This window comes from Pteropus vampyrus, unplaced genomic scaffold (genome assembly GCF_000151845.1).
Source record: "Pteropus vampyrus isolate Shadow unplaced genomic scaffold, Pvam_2.0 Scaffold151, whole genome shotgun sequence".
In the NCBI taxonomy this organism is placed as follows: domain Eukaryota; kingdom Metazoa; phylum Chordata; class Mammalia; order Chiroptera; family Pteropodidae; genus Pteropus; species Pteropus vampyrus.
Window position 1 is genome coordinate 3,478,785 of NW_011888932.1, and position 16,581 is coordinate 3,495,365.

Below are 16,581 nucleotides of genomic sequence, written 5' to 3' on the forward strand. Positions count from 1 at the left end.
AGAAGGAGTAGGTTCAGAGGAGACAAGCACTATGCCTAATCCAAATTGTCTAAAAATACTGTGCTTGCCAAACAAGACGTGGTTGTGGACCAAATTCAGTCTATAATACATGTCACTCTGGGATTTGGCCACTTCTCTAGGTGCTACTTGGGAAAGAGGACACAAACTTTTTTTGGATTTGGCTCTTTCCAATGTCGTTGCTGTGTTCTTCATCCTCCCTCCTGGGGCTCAGTTCTGGGAAGTAAATGGATGTGCATGTCCCCTTTTTTTTTCCACGGAACCATTTCCAGTTCAACTCTCCATTGCCTCTCCTTTTCCCCTAGCCCAGGGGATTTTCCTGTTCCAGAATATGGGGAGTTAAAAGCCTTCAACAATTTTCAGACTCCCAAATCAACTGTATTGTCCAGGCACAAGCACTTATTCCACTTCTTCTAAGAGCTCAGCCCAAAACTCAAAGCCAAGAAAAGTCTCTTGGTTTCTCTCTTCTGGTGCATTATTTCTTCATAAGGCAACTGGCATAAAATTCCTTAGCTGTTACGAGAAGGAGAGGATCATGGATTGAAATATAGGAAAATACTATCCTGCTATAGTATAAATATAATCAAGGAACTGTTCATCAGACTACATCTGGAATGCCTTACGTGTTGCTGTGTATCTCACCTTAGAAGGAAAATATTCGTCTGAAGGAGACCCAGAGGGTGAAGGCATTCTTAATCAGCAAGACTTCTGTATAATATTCAGCATCTAGGACTGAAGATAGGCTAGCTTATGCTGTGATAATAAATGACCTTAAAAAATTTGATGGCTTACAACAATAAAAATATATTTCTTGTTTATGTTACACATTTCATCATGGTTCAGTCTTTCCTATGGAGGTAGAGTCATCTTTACTTTGGGACTCAAGCCATTTGCTGACCATGGTGGCAAAAAGGAAACGGACGAGGGCAACTCTAGCTCTTAAAGCTTCTGCTTTCATTTACCAAAGCAAGTCCCATGGCTACTCTTGAGATAATAGAATGAAGAGGGCTATTTCATGAAGGGAAATCAGACTATTTCATGGGCAGAAATATCTACTCTGTAGAAAGTCCTGTATTATCCTCTTTGGGCATCCTCTGCGGGTCACGTAAGAACTCCCAGGGCTTTGCATAGTTCAGAATGAAGTCTAGTAGATGGCATAGTAACATTTGATACATATTAGCTATTATTGTTATTATTATTATCTTCCATTAAAAAGAAAGAATTCTTTCTATATGTTTATCTACCTATAAATCTTTTGAGGATAAATGGAACTTTATGGTATTTCTTACTTAAGCAGCAAAAGACACACTGCTGTCCTAGTCTCCAGTAGGATACCATATCACTCAAGGAATGGCTAATTCAGAATCTTTAGCACAAGGAAGAGAAGCTTCAGGTGGGACAAGATGGTTGTTTTAAAATGTATGAAAATCTTTATATGAAAACAAATTACACAAACAAGTAAGGCGAGCATCCTCAGAAGATAGTCCTGCTAGTGGAATACATTTGTCTGGCATGGCTTAATTCTTCCAAGAATCTGCCTTTAGTGCCATGAAGTACAGTGACCTTTGTGGTCAAAGAATCAATAGTAATGAAATTTATAATTATGTAGTGCTTACTACATGCCAGGCGTTGTTCCAAACCTTTTTGTATACTAACTTGCTTAAGTAAGTTCTCACCAACTCTATGAGACAGGAACTACTACTATTCCCATTTTTTAGATGGAAATGAGGCATAGATTAAGGAACTGCTAAAGTCACACATCTGGTAAGTGGCAGAGCCAAGAGTTAAATTTGCCCACCTGTCTCTAGAGTCCATCCTATTAACCCTTGTGCTAAATTGCCCTTCTATATTTGGGATTCACTTGGAAACCCTTATTCAATTGGTCTGTCTTACAACTGGTCATTGCATTTCTGATCTTTGTTCATCTCTAGGTCTTCTGTGTAACTTTCCAACAAGACGCATCTTTTAAATTATACTCTCTTTCTACCCTTTTAATTTGTCTCTCAGAATGACTTCTTCATAGTGAACCCTCAGGCAAGTGTGGTCTGGGGATCTGCAGCCAAATTTCGGATTGGTGTGGTAGAGGGGTGGTGCTGGCAGTGGGGAGGACAGCTGGAACTTGTTCCTGGAGTTGGTAGGCTGGCCTGTGGTCATGGGGTGAAGAACAAAATGGGAATGCCATTTAAGAGCCAGATCAACAGTGAGCCAAACATCACATCAGAGGGGTCTGGCAGCAAGATCAAAACCTGGGACTCAGCAACAATTTGGCAGCAGGGGGCTGACAGATGAACTGGCAGGTTCAGGAGGAAGGACATAAGTTAAAACCTGTGGAGATTCCTGAGAGGTAGGGCCTAGTCGGAAGGACCTTTTATAGGACCCTGGTTGTCTCACCTGGCTGTTGAGGTAGGCAAGCCAGTCTGGATGAGTCTTTCTCCTTCCTGTTAGTATTTCTCTATACACCAGCAATCTGTTGCAGAACTCTTTCAACAGTCTTAGAACACTCTTCACTCAAGTGCTGGGGAGACTGGGTAAGGTGTAGTGTTATGTGCTTTGACCCTGATGCCTGAGATCAAATCACAGCTCTGCTACCTACTGGCTGAATGACACTGAGCGATAAATTATCTAACCTTTTAAATGTCTTAGTTTCGTCATCAATAAAATTAAAAGATAACAACAGTGCTGCTCCAGAGGATTCTGAATCAGCATAACACAGGGATTAAAGATCTGGGATTCTGCAGTCAGGGTGTTTAATTTATATCTTTAATCTTCCTTTTATGTCTATGGGACCTCAGGCAAGTTACCAGATGTCTTCCTTCAGTTCTAAGGTCTATAAAGTGGACACACAATGATAGGCTACCTATGACATAGGGCTGTTGTAAGAATTAACATTGTGTATAGTTTAAATAGTATATTATAATAATAAATGTATAGAGAGAGAGAGAGAGAGAGAGAGGAGAGAGGAGAGCAAGAGAGGAAAGACAAAGAGGAGGGGGAGAGAGAGAGAGAGAGCAAGCAAGTACGCTGGTCTGGCACATAGTAGACACTCGATAAATGTTAATTATAATCTTTACTGTTCTTATCAGAAGACCAAACTTAGAAGGCCTCCATAAGTGGGATTCCCTTTACTCACTCAGACTTGATGAGCTAGACTTGAGTAGAATAAACTCAATATCCAATTTTAGTTCCTTCATCCAGTTGGAGCAGGAAGAAAGTTGCACTTCCACTGGCAGGTAACTTTGCACAAAGGAAAGACACACCCAAAGGCATCTGATCTCCAGACGTGCCTACTAACCCCAAGGTAACTTCTAAAAGGAATTCTGTTGTTGATCGTGGTTAGAAAGGTGAGGTGAAGGGTGAGAATGACACAGTCTTGTCCATCCCCACTATCAGACGTATAGATCAGAGCAAAGTTCAGAGCAAGATATCATTATTCTATCATTATATTTGAAGGTAAAGCATAACACATTGTTATTTTGTTTTCTAGTGTTTTCCAGTGAAAAGACGAAGAGTGGGAGTTCGATATCTTCATCTCCCGAGAGAGCACCTCTATCATAGACTGTTATTCCAGGACTGATTTGTAAATAGTCTGTTGCTCATGGAGAATAATGGGTCTTGCCAGGTAAATACAAAGAATGTTGATTTCATTCCTTCCAGTTCTTTAACTGTTTGGGGGCTTCTTTCTCTTCTTTTCTGTCTGAGAAAGCAGGCTTGTAAAATAAATGCTGCTGCCTCTTTGCAATAACTATTAAGATGCTTTAGGTTAATAGTCATGTGGGCTAGTAAATTTGGGGATAAGATGTTTCTTTCACTTGTAAGAACACCCTATTTTCTCAAATAATGTCATTTGTTATTCTCTCAATGCAACCTTTGGCTTCTTGAGTATTTAATGAATGGCTACAGGGAGAAAAGAGCCAGGCACATGGGACTGATATCTTGTTTCTTCTTCCTATTATTTTCCAGCTTTCTTTTCTGGATCTTGGCACGTCCAAGTCATTAGCCCTTCTTCTGTCTATTGAGAGAAGCTTCACAGAAAACAAAGAGAAAAATAACTTTTCCACTCACTCATTCAGCAGTGAGTCAGTCATTCAGTAACATTTGCTCTCCATGTCTAGACTCTATTATAACTAGATGAGGAGGGACCATGATGAAAAAGATGAAGCCACTGTGTTCAAAGATCCTACAGTTTCCATCAAATATAGCAGAAGTAATTCTAAAATTACAATAGAAAGACAATGACCAAGAGGTAATAGCTAGAAGAATGGGGGTTTAACTTGAGGTGGGGTCAGTATCATATCTATGACCTATGGTTGGGGTGATCACAACATTAAAAAATGCTGCTGAGTTAAATTACATTTCAAAGGTACATTACATTCAAGGTACATTAGAGCATGCGACTTGTATCACTGATGATGCAAGAGATAATTTGATGTGGTAATGGAGATGATTTTAATAATATTAAACTGAATATTAAAAAGTATTTCCTTTCTAATTTAATTTTGAGCTGTGCAATTACAGATGAATAGAAAGTTTTACCTAGATGCCATATGTCTTAAACACCTCTCTAACACTCGGTAAACAACCCCCTTACGTTTTGTTTTAAACAAAGATTAAACTCAGAAACTCAACGTGTTACCAGCTGGAATATGGTAACCTTATTTTTCTTGTACTTATTTTAGTGTATCTTTTTATTTATGGTTAGTGAGTTATATATAGTTTTTTTTTCAAATAAATTATTTAAACAAATTGAATCGATATTAAGAAACATGATAAGCAGATAACAGCCGAAGTGAGACAAGGTTATGACAAATTGTGAAAGTAGTATGGAAATGGCTGAAGTTTAATAAACAAGAGTGCTATGCTGGGAATGAGAAAATCTGGGTTTGCGTTCATGCTGCACTATTGACTAACTCTGTGACCTTGGGCAGTTCATTGAAACTTTCAGAACCTTCTTTTTCTCATCTGTAAAATAGGAACGAGAACATTACCTTCTTTGCAAACTTGTGAGAATCTGATGAAAGAACGTGTAAAATGTGATCAAATGTAGATTTTATATTACCATCTAGTGAAGTTGCAGAGATGCAAAATGGCTTGATGTTAAGTATGTTGGAAAGGAGACTTGCCAACCATTACAGAGTACTTATTACAGGCAAAGTGCCAAATATTTTTGAGAATAGAAAAATGAATAAAATTTGGCCTTTGCCCTCAAAGTTTACAGTTTGTCTACATGGGAGACAAACACATAGATGTATATTCTTTTGTAGACTGCGAAAAATATTATAAATGGGTTTAAAAACCTAGGCTAAGAAAATAGGAAAGAGTAGATTACATGTGTGTATGTGATAAGATAGCTACCATTTACAGAGTATCTACCAAGGTCCAGGGAGCCTGCTAGTTTCTTTGTCACATTAGCTCATTTATTCCTCACGATTTGGGAACTGAGATCAGAGAGACTAAATAATTGTCCCATGTTTAATAATGATGATGATGTTCATGAGGAAATACTTATTATATGTCCAGTACTGTGGTAAATCCTTTGTACGCATTTTCTTATTTCAGCCTCACCACAAGCCTGTGAGATAAGTATTATCTCCCTTTTATAGATAGTCAAACTAAGGGTAGCAGAGGTCAAGAGGCTCGCAGACTTAGTGAATGGTATTGTTGCCATTTGATTCCAGGCGTTTGACTCCAAAACACATTTCTTCCAGTCCTACTGCTTCCAATCAGCAGTGAGCTGTGGGACCCTAATGTGGCCGTGCACAGGGAATATCCCTTGCATGCTGTTTTGTGAAATTCTAGGTTCCATTCTTGAGTGAGTTTCTCTAATGAGTTTATGCATGTCACAACTCCTTTTTCTGTTTCATAATATAAGCTCCTAAGCTCCTAAAGCACAAAGGACTGTGTGAGTGGCCAATTCTCCTTCATGATACTATAAGATACTATAAGATGCTGTTGGTAAAGATATTTCAAAAGTAGGCTAAAGAACTGGGTAATATAGTTTATTTAGGTTTTGTGGAGGCTAGAAGCTGTATTTCTTCTGGGAACTTAGGGAATCACTTCTTGGTAGATACAAAGGGACTTTGGGGATGTACTAAATCCAATCTCATTTTAAAAGGGGAGAGGTTAGGGCCTAAGATCCCACAGCAGGCAGAGGAAACAGGAGACCACACATCTCCTGTGTCTCGATGCTTATTTCACTAGAGCAGTGGTTTTCAAAGTGTGGTCTCTAGATCAGCAGCCTCAGCATTACCTGGGAACTTGTTAGAAATGCTCACCTCAGACCCACAGAATCAGAAATTGTGGAGGGTGGCACTCAACATGTTTTAATAAACCCTTGGAGTGATTCTGAGGCATTTTCAGGTTTGAGAACCAGCACAAAGTATCTGCTATATATTACAAGGCATGTAGCAGAAAGAAGAGGAAGAGATTTAAGCCACCTTCCAGCCCAAGCTCTTGTCTTTGTTCCCAGGTGAAGAAGGGCTGAAGGGCCTCAGTGTAACAACCTCCTGAGGTCTACAGCTCAGGTATTTTGACAGGGGAATGAGCCTACGGAACAAATGCTGCCCGGCATTCATGGCCCAGCCATGCTCCTAGATAGCCAGAGACTAGACACTGTCTGTGTGTGTGCAGGCAGTGGAGGACAAGGGCTATGTGCCAGGCTCTTTCCCCCACCCTCAGACCCCCAATTCACAGCAGCCAGAAATCCAGAGGAGGCTTTTCTCCACACCGTCCCTCCCATCTGTGAGCCAGGGGTGGCGGCACTCAGAACTCTGCAATGGATTTTCCACAGGCAGGAGGCCTGTGGAAGGAGGGCGGACAGAGAAGGGGAGCTAGTGGAATGCAAAGTTTATGGAAGGCACCTGTGTGCCTCTGCTAAAGATTTTTTACTTTATCCTGAAGTGACAATAATATCTGAGGTGGGGAAATAGTAGAAATTGATTTGCATTTTAACAATATCTCTGCCAGCCACATGGAGGATGGACTGGCAGAAGCGGAGGAATTATGGGCAGACGGTTACCACTTTAGTACCAGTGGGAAACGAAGGCTACGTGTGCAGTGTGAACAGATTTAAGATGATATGAATTGGGATATGCAGGGAAAAGGAGAAAGGAGATAGCACCATTTGGACTTGGTGAGTTTTAAGTGCAGTGCCAACAGCTGTGCCCTGAAGTCCTGGAATCAGTTGGCTATAAGATCCCGAGCGCGGGTGATTAATCTTCCACTCCTTCCCTCTTTCCTAAGAAGCCTGGGCATTGGTGTCCGGGTAGAGGAGCGTTCAAAACTCTCGCTGCCATGTGACTTCCACGAGGGCAGGATTCTGTCTCCGGTTCACAGCTATATGCCAAGAACCAAAACCAGCGCCAGGCACATAGTGTGCGCTCAATAAACGTTTGTTGAATGAATGAATCAATGAATAAATGGCCTCATTCCAAGCTTCCTTTCCTCATCTGTGAATACCAGGAACAGTCGTTGCATAAGGAAATCAAGTCCCGAACTTGACGCACAGTAGGCGCTCAACAAGTCTTTTTCCCCTTAAGTAGCAGATAAGGTCCCTAAGCGACCCTCCAAAAAGGATTTCTGTCCCTTGCGTCTTCTTCATCTCCCTTTGCCTCTCACAGCCCCCACTGAGTCTTAGGGGAGCACAGGAAGACGCAGTGGGAGCAGGGCAGCGGGCAGCAGGCAGCGGAGCGGGCACAGGTCCGCGCATCGCGCGAAGCTTGTCTACCAGGCTTACGTAAGGCGCGAGTCCCCCGCGGCCGGCCAGGGCCCGGAGTGGGGGCGGGTGGAGCGGGCACCGCCCAGCGGGATCTGGGCTGGAAGCCTGTCTGAGCGCCGCGTCCCAGCCGAGGTGTGTGTTTACGTGACTGCTTTGGGTGGACAGGCGCCGGACTCAGGCTCGTCGCCGCGGGGGAGCGCATCCGTCAACCCTCCGCGGAGGTGGGCGCTGGGCGGTCCGCGCGGGCAGCAGCGGCCGCTGTGACTCCGAGGGATGTGACAGCCGCTGGGGAGGGGCCGAGGCGCCGACTAAACGTTGCCCACGTGCGAGGATCCGGGCAGGGGCTCCGCTCCCAGGTCGCCCGCTGCGTGGGGCAGCGCGTGGTGCGCTTTAAGTCACTGCGGATCCGGCTTCCCCTCTTGATGGGTACTAGCGTGGGGATGCCGGGCCGCCGGACCCCAGGAGGACGCGGCGTGGGGAGCGAGATAGAGTGAGGGATCGAGGTGGGACTGGCCGGCCGATCTCTGAGCCGCGAAGGCTGACCACGCCAGGCGCGGGGGCGCAGGACTTCTCCAGGCTCGCGGCGTGGGGACGAGGAGGGCGGGGAGGTGCAGCGTGGCGCCTTACTCCGCCTTCGAGCCGCCCCGCCGCGGGGCTGAGGGGAGGGGCTGTCTCAAAAGTCTCTCCTTCCCCTGCAGGGGCGGCCGCCGAGTCCCCGCGGGAGCGAAGGGTGTCAAGGGGCAGAAGAAACAAAGTTCCCAGGGCTTCTCCGAGCCCGCTGTCCGGGTTGCCGGTTTAGCCGCCCCACTCCTCGCGATGGCAATGGCTTCCAAACTCCTGCGCGCGGTCATCCTTGGGCCGCCAGGTTCGGGGAAGGGCACTGTGTGCCAGAGGATCGCCCAGAACTTTGGCCTCCAGCATCTCTCCAGCGGCCACTTCTTGCGGGAGAACATCAAGGCCAACACCGGTGAGGGGGCTACAGGGGCGAGGGGTGGGGGTGAACCGAAGCGGGATCTAGTTAGGCCGGGGGCACGAACGGCCGGAGAGGGGCCAGGTCTGCTCGGCCCCCGGGCGCGCCCTCCCCCCTCCCGCCTGTGGTTGTGCAGGCTCCTACGTGCCGGGGTGCATGCAGCCGGTGGCCCGCGGCCGTGCGGCTTAACCGCGCCCGGGGAGCAGGCCAAGGCTCACTGGGAGGAGGGTGGGAGGTGCACGGGGCTCCTCTCCCCGCCCCGGCTCCTCCTGCCTTGGGGAAAAGCCGGTAACCACCCAGCTGAGGGAGCGAGAACCAAGCAGCTGACAACGCCAAGCTCCCCCCTCGCCTTGCTTCCTTAAGGCAAGGCCGCCCCCTCCCCCGCGTCTCGGGTCAACCCCGGCACCCTCTCCTCTCGCTGCAGCCCCCAGGCCGAGCGCCGCCCACCTGTGGGAGTCCGGCCCCGCTGCGCGCTGGGGAACCTGTGGCGCCGCGGGGCTCGCAGCCGCGCGCGGTTCCAGTCCCCCCGCGCCGCCTAGGGCCTCCCGGCAGAGCCCTGGGTGGCTCTGAAAGGCCTGTCTGTTCGCTGCTGCCTTCTAAGGTAAACTCTCACCACGAGCTCCCCCTCCTCCCCAAGCCGGGGCCTGGCCGTTACGAGACTAATAGGAGACTTGATCTGATAAATTACATTTTAAATCCAGCTTCCCTGGAAAATGTCTTCTTGAGAATGCTTCCCTTGGCTTGCGTGGTGAATCTGGGGATATAGATCGCCTGATCTCATAGTCTATCAGGACGGCCCTTCCCCCTTTGCTTCCACCCCACTTTCACACCAGTTCCTAATGAATGGGCATTAAAAGGCGAAAAGTAACTTGTGCTGCTGCAAGGTACATAACCCTTCTGGGATGCAGATGCTCATAATTAGCAACTCCTTTATGAAAACTTGTTATTGCAAACGGCGGTGTTTTACTATCGTTACTGTTCTTGGTGTCCAAGGGAGTTATTAGCTGTTAGGGGTTAATTATCTAGGGATCTTCATTACTGAAGCACAGATTAGTTGGAAGAGGTGGGTGGACTGCTGGAATACGGAAGGCTCAAAAGCTAGGAATCAAGTATCCCAAAGGCAGAGTTTTATTCCTGGTCTCATAAGCAGGGTGTGAAAGCAAGCTTTTACTTTGATTTTCAAGAATACTCTCCCCACCCTACCCCCACGCCCATCTCTGAAGGAAGAGTTCTGTGTACCAGGTTGCCGCTAGAATTTTCTCTGGCGGGTATTGTTACCTCAGTTAGGTCTATTTTAATTTTAATAGCGCATTCAAATGTATTTTATTCTTTTAGTGTTTGGGATGCAGTTTGCAGTGAGAGCAGTGTGAGAAGCGGGGCTGGCTCTCAGCTTAAGGGTGTAGGGATGAGGTCGGCCTTGTCCATGGTAGGGAGATGGTGGCACAGTGAGGGGAGGAAACGCTAGAGTGGAATTCAGTCCACTTCTTAGCATTCTCTATACCTGACTTAGTGACTTGTTTCCTTCTGGCCTGAAAGGCTTCACATTGTCCATCCTGGGACTGGATTAGTGGTCTTTTCCATTTTTAAATAGAATATGATGGGAAGCGGCCAGTTTATGCTTTTTCTGAGAGGTTTAGAAATTTTTCCACTTGCTCTTTTTCCCTTAGTCTCATTTCGTTTTTTTATTTTAGCTTTCTTTTGTTCTGAATTTTAGTTTCCGTTCTCTTTAAATTCCTTTATTCCTCCCTTCCCCAGTATTTCTCCCTTGAATAAGAAGTGACTGTGAAATGTTTAGATTTTCTTTTTTCTGTTGGGAATGAAGTAGTTTTTGCATCAACCCATTTAAAAATTGTTTATCAGGGAAACAAGAAGAAAAATAAAGAACAACAATTTATTTTTAAGCTGGGTCGTTTCTAGTGGATTTTTGGAGGGTGTACTCGGATTATTTTTCTCTCAGAATGTCTAAGAGTCTTAAAGGCTCACTGCTTGGTAAATAAGAAAACATTCCACAGTAATTTTCTGTTACCTGCTGTTTACTTTTAGCTAATTTCCTGGCAGAGAAGCACAACAACCCCTGTATACGTACCCCTTTATAAAAGTTGAAGGTTTGAAGGAGATGATGAAGCACAACAAAACCCCAAGAAATAAAACCTTGGTAGGAATTTGAATTGGAAAGTATCTCAGGCCATCTGCTCCAACCTTTGTTAGGGCATACTTCTGTCCACATGGCTTTTCTGCAGCCTCTGGTGAAAAGCTGCTTCTCCCTGCAAAGGCTACTCTTTGCTTCTGGTAAATCTTCTCTTCCTCCGCAAAATTCGTCTCTTTCCTCTGCATATAGCTTTTTGATTTTGTTGCTGCTGTCACATAACAGTTATAACAGTGCAGCAAATGTCTGATTCATTGAATAGATATTTTAATGAGTACCTGCTATATGTCAGTGTTCTAGGTGCTGGGGGCTATAGCAGTATTTAAGATACCTTGTGCCCCATGTCCCTTCTGCCGTCACCATGTTCCATTTTCCACTGAGAGACTTAAAGAGACAGGGATCTATCTGGCAAGTAAATAATGCATAAAAGGAGTTTGGCTGGTCTGCGTTAAAGGCATGGGTCAGGAATTCTATTTACATCTTCCCCTGAAAAAGTCAGACATTCTCCAGTGATCAAATCCATTCTGTTTAATTAGTTCTGGTTCATGGCAAAAGTTTGTGCTTAACTATTTTTGGGGAGGGAAAAATTTCCTCTTATTTCTTGCTGAAAAACAAAATTCAACTGAGTAAATTTGAACATCCAGTTGGCTTTATTAAGCAGTTCATCATTTGGGCAGCATCCTATCTAGCAACTAGAAGGGCGTTCAGAAGGGTTGTCCAATATAGAAGATTTTATAGGAAGAAGAGTGGGTAGGCCAAGGCATTATTAACAACAACAAAAAAGATTATTTTGGGCCCAGACATCTTTTTTGAGAGAAAGTGGGGAGAACGGGAAAGGTTTTATCTTGTAAAGTGCCTTTTTAAAATTTTTTTATTCCTATATTAGTCTTTATTACAAAGAGAATGATTTTTTAAAAAATTAATTTATTTTCCGGTTATAGTTGACATACAATATGTTAGTTTCATGTGTACAAAATAGTGATTAGACATTTATATACCCTACAAACTGACACCCTGCTAAGCCTAGTACCCATGCATTGTTATTACAATATTGTTGACTATATTCCCTATGCTATAGTTTACATCCCTGTGATTGTTTTTTATAACTGAGATTGCTTTTTCTATGAGGGATAGAGAGGGCCCACATGACAGATTACTTCATTAGTGCTGACCAGAAAAGTCCAGAATTTTTAAGATTATGTTTCCAGAGAGGTCGAAATTGCAATTAGGTCAGGTATTCAATTTAGGTTTGGTATCATGAGTGTTTAGTACCATTGATGCCATTTTGGGTGTGTGGTTTTCTCTTTAACACCTTCTAGGTACTTCTGGCTGGTCTAACAATCAAATTGACATGATATAGATTAACAGGTGAAAAACATTAAAAGTTTAATGACATGTATGTATACCTCTCGTATACATGGGAGAGACCTAGGAAAACCAAGTAACTTGCCAAAATGGCAGAAACCATCACCTTAAATTTGACCTTAGCTAAAGACAATAGATATTGGGGGTGGAGCCTCAGTTATGGGAGGTTCCCAGGAACAGCCCAATAAACAAGGATAAAATTGTTATGCAGATTTAAATTCTAATCTTCTTTGATAGTAAAGGTAGGCCTGGTATGGTGAGGGAAACACCCTTACAAATGGAGATGTCCCTTACAAACGTAAATGTCCTTTTACAAAGCGTAACTTCTTGGTTTTCAGAGCTTCTTCCAGGTCTGCTGTTTCTTAAAATTAACTAACCTAAAATAATTGATATCCGATATCCCAAAGAGGCATATTTTTGGGTGGCAAACTCTGCTCCCCTTCAGCACTTCTTTTGAAAGTTCAGGTAAGAAGCTTCGCATTCTAGAAATAATACTGACTAGATTTTTCCATATCTTATTAAACCAGAATAAGTCAGTTCAGTTAAATAGTTATGTCTTATTTCAGGAGGTGGTCTTGCAGGTAAGCTCCCAAGGTTAGGCCTATATTGTGCAAGCAATCTGGTAATTAGTAAGAGACATCTCTGGAAACAAAAGGAAAACAAAGGTAAATGATTGGAACAAATTATAAATCAGTTTCTGAGCCAAGGGGACAGTCAGTCAAGATTTCTAGATGTCAGGCTCAGAGCTTCTTTTGCAGTTTGAACTGTCTCTGATGATGTCATCAGGTGTTCAGGCAAACTTTTAGAGGCTTACATCAGGCATGGAGATTTTCTAAGCATGAGCTGTTGTGGCAATTTCTCTTAAGTTTATATTAAGTCTAGTTGCCGTTTGCAGAGCTTCAAGAAAAGACAGTTTTAGTTTTCAATAGTTCCAAGTGAGACGATAGGAGAAAATTAGAAATATTAGTTTGGAGAGATCAGTGAAATATTTGAGGAAACCAGAAGAATTCAGGATAGAAACAAAACCTCAAAAGACAGCGAACAGTACTAGAATCTAATATCCACAAAGATATATTACTGAAACATATTTTTTCCCTCTAAAATCACCCTCATTTTTACCAAAGATAACCAAATTAAAACTAATTTATTTGCAAAATAAGTCTAGTTTTGATAAATTTGGCCTATTTATTTGTGTAAGTTTAACAAGAATAGTAATTAACCATATATGCTCTTTTAAATCTGCTTTGCTGAAGGTTTTTATGAAGAGTCTCCAGATCGAACTTTTAAGCCTCTTGAAGCCAGAAAAGTCAAACCAAGGGCCTGCCTTTAGACTTTACCTATAGTGCCTATAGATTTGGGTGAATTCTTCTCTTCTTGAGGTCCCCAAAATATCTTGAAGATCTTTCACCTGCCAGAAAGTGATCTTTACCCACCTGTAAGCCAAGATATCAGGCCGTTATTTTCAAGAGGCTTTTTATTGGCTCCCAAAGTCAATCCTAGTTCCATAAAGCTGTCTGGTTATTGCTGGGTCTAAGCATGCCTCTCTCAAATATGACATTCCAAATGCAAAGCTTCGGTAATGCAACCAATGTCTCCAGTTGTGTCTTGTTACATGGAGTATAGATTCTTATTGAACTTACACAAATAACTATTATTGCCATGAAAAGAAGAATAGTCACTAAGAGTGACTAAGTCTGGAGGGGTCAGGTAGGGATAAAAAGATAAATATTTCAATCCTGCTCACAAAGGTATAATTTACCCAATTTCTCTAAGTCGCAGCTAGTTTAAGAGAAACAAGTTTCCTTATAACTGGAAAACAAAAGATTTTAAAAATCAGTAATATTTCAAACAAAAAGTCATAAAAATTATAATCATCTTTATCAGTTCATTCAATCTCATATAATTTTCTGTTAGACTTTTTCTGTTAGAGTCCAGTTTTTCCATTAGTTCTTCTGACCTCACCTGATGATTGAAGATGATAATGGTAATTCCAAGAAGTTTTTAAGGCCTGCATCAAGGCTCATGTGTTTGGCCAGTGGAGTGGGTGCCTTGGTCACTGGAGAGTGTAGAAGGTGTACCCTAAATGGGAAACACATTTTCTAACAGTTTCTTTGCCATTGTGAGGGCATCAGCCTTGCAGCAGACAGCGATGCGGGTGTGGGGAGGTGGGGGAAACTTCAACCCATTTGGAAAACATACAACAAGACCATGTTGATAACCCATACTAAATGGCAGTAGAGTGAAGTCTAGCTTAATTGCACTATAGTAGATGAAGGAATGCAAAAACTGAAAAGGAGGTTTACCCAGGAGCCTTGAAACCAAGCAGCTGTCTTGGGTTTCCACAGCCCTGAGTATTCATTTAATTTACAGGTATTGTTTGCCCATACAGTATACCCTAGGAGTTTATCATTTATTTGATAGTGATTCCCATGCAATTCAACACAGCAAATAAGCCTAATTAGTTTAATATGCCCCTTTAATAGGAGAAGGATATCCTTTGAAGTATTTCAAGGGCCCTGTTAGAAAACTCTCAAAGTTATTTTAGGTTAGGAAAAAGACTCGGTTTAAAATTTAAATTTTGGGAAACTTGTCAAGAAATATCAAAAGATTTTAAAACATTAACTGAGTAGGACAATAGGTCATAATAGAACAATAATTATTCATTTAACAAAAGTGACGATATAAGATTTCAAAGAGAAATAACAGAAGATTACATAATTGTTAGCAAAACCTAGCTCTTACTATTGAGAAGATTCAGTTTTCTTAAGTATTCAAGAATGATTAAGACAACATAAAACAATTAATTTGATATAACAGCATATTTGCTTTCTCAACAGATTATTTGAAAAGAAAAAACCTTTTACAATCTCTTATAAGGAAGAGACTAACAGTCTAAGAAAACTTTTTTCTTTTAGCAGATGAAAGAAAATTAAGTTTCAGCTTTACAAAGGTATACCATTGATATTAAAGCTTAATTTTTAAGACCCTTATTACAGCAGTTCAACTGTAGTCAGTTTAATTACATAAGGTAAAGTTTTCTTTCTCTAACTTTTTGTAAACCTTTAGTTTTGCCCTTTATAACCACATGCTCTAGTGCAGACAAAATTACTCTCATTTCCCTTACCAAAAATGCATCCCTATAGTTCATAGCTCAACCCTCCCCCCGCTTTTTTTTTTTTTCTGAAAACATATATCTTACTTTCCTTGCATTCAAAGTTGTTTCCCTTATTATTCTTAGTAGTTTCAATTACTTACATTGGGATTTTTAACCTTTAAAGATCTTAATTTCTAATGAAAACTAAGTAAGCAAATAGCATTCTTTTGATTGGCAAATTTATGAATACATTTCATAACTTCTCTAAATAGCCTTTTTTACTGGCAAATACATTTCACAATTTCAAGAAACGTGCCCTTTTTAACAGTACAGTCTTTCAATGTGACACAAGGCATTTAGTAGCAAACCCCAAATTATCTTTCAGTTTCTCTGTAAAAAGAGCCTCCGTAAAAAGTAGATGGACTTAATTAATATTTCAGTGTTTTATTTGGAAATGATCTAGATATTCAATAATTTCCATCATTTAATTTAACTTAGTAAAACTCTGAGGTTTCAAATTATCAAAAGATTTCGAGAAACTATTTAAGTAGACATATAAAACATAAATATTGCTGAAAAGTTCACCTACAAACTTTTTATCCCACCTACATCTATTTTATTTATTCTCAATCATTATATTTAGGTTACCCACAAAAACTTCACGAAATGTTCTACCAAGTCAGCCATCATTCCAATTTTTTTTTTGCTGACAAGTTTATAAGCCTAGTTTGAATAAAAGTATTATATTTAATGCTGATAACTATTTTAAATACATCCGTTTTAATTAAACCAATAGACTTAAATTAGCTTTAGTTCCGAATATTTCCCCAAATCATGTGAACCTGAAAAGGATTTGGGTTAGTTTCTGTATTTTTGAGAATTTTAGAATAGCCAATCCTTAATATATACATATATATACACACACACACACACAAACACATATATACATATATGTATACACACACACATATATATACATATATGTATATATGTATATATGTGCTTATTTGTTTTTAAGCCAGTTAGAGTTCTTTTACAAATGAGCAATACCATCTGGATGTAGAAAGTACCATACAATATATAATACATATGTATCCATACACATGAACGTACAAACTGATGTAGAGACCTCATGGCTTCCATAAAAGAAGTGGGATCTATTTAAATGACCTCCCCCACTTTTTTCTTTTGATAAGAATCCCCTTCCTGAAATGTGCATTTAAAAAAAGATGGCCTAGATAAGAGCTCCTGGAGAAGATCAGGTATTTACATCT

General features: G+C 41.7%; 1 protein-coding gene across 5 annotated transcripts in view; it reads left to right on the top strand.

Annotated features, from left to right (window-relative positions):
• The first annotated feature begins 7,766 nt into the window (after positions 1-7,766).
• AK4 (adenylate kinase 4) overlaps positions 7,767-16,581 on the top strand; it is a 69,969-nt gene continuing 61,154 nt past the window's right edge. The window contains exons 1-2 of one of the 5 annotated variants that reach the window (XM_011369577.2): positions 7,767-7,864; positions 8,431-8,699. In XM_011369577.2, the coding sequence (XP_011367879.1) occupies positions 8,549-8,699 (151 nt within the window). In that variant the 5' untranslated portion in view covers positions 7,767-7,864; positions 8,431-8,548. Of the gene's footprint in view, positions 7,865-7,935; positions 7,954-7,984; positions 8,116-8,430; positions 8,700-16,581 lie in introns of those variants that run through there. The other 4 variants (XM_011369578.2, XM_011369579.2, XM_011369576.2 and 1 more) reach the window with 4 other exon arrangements.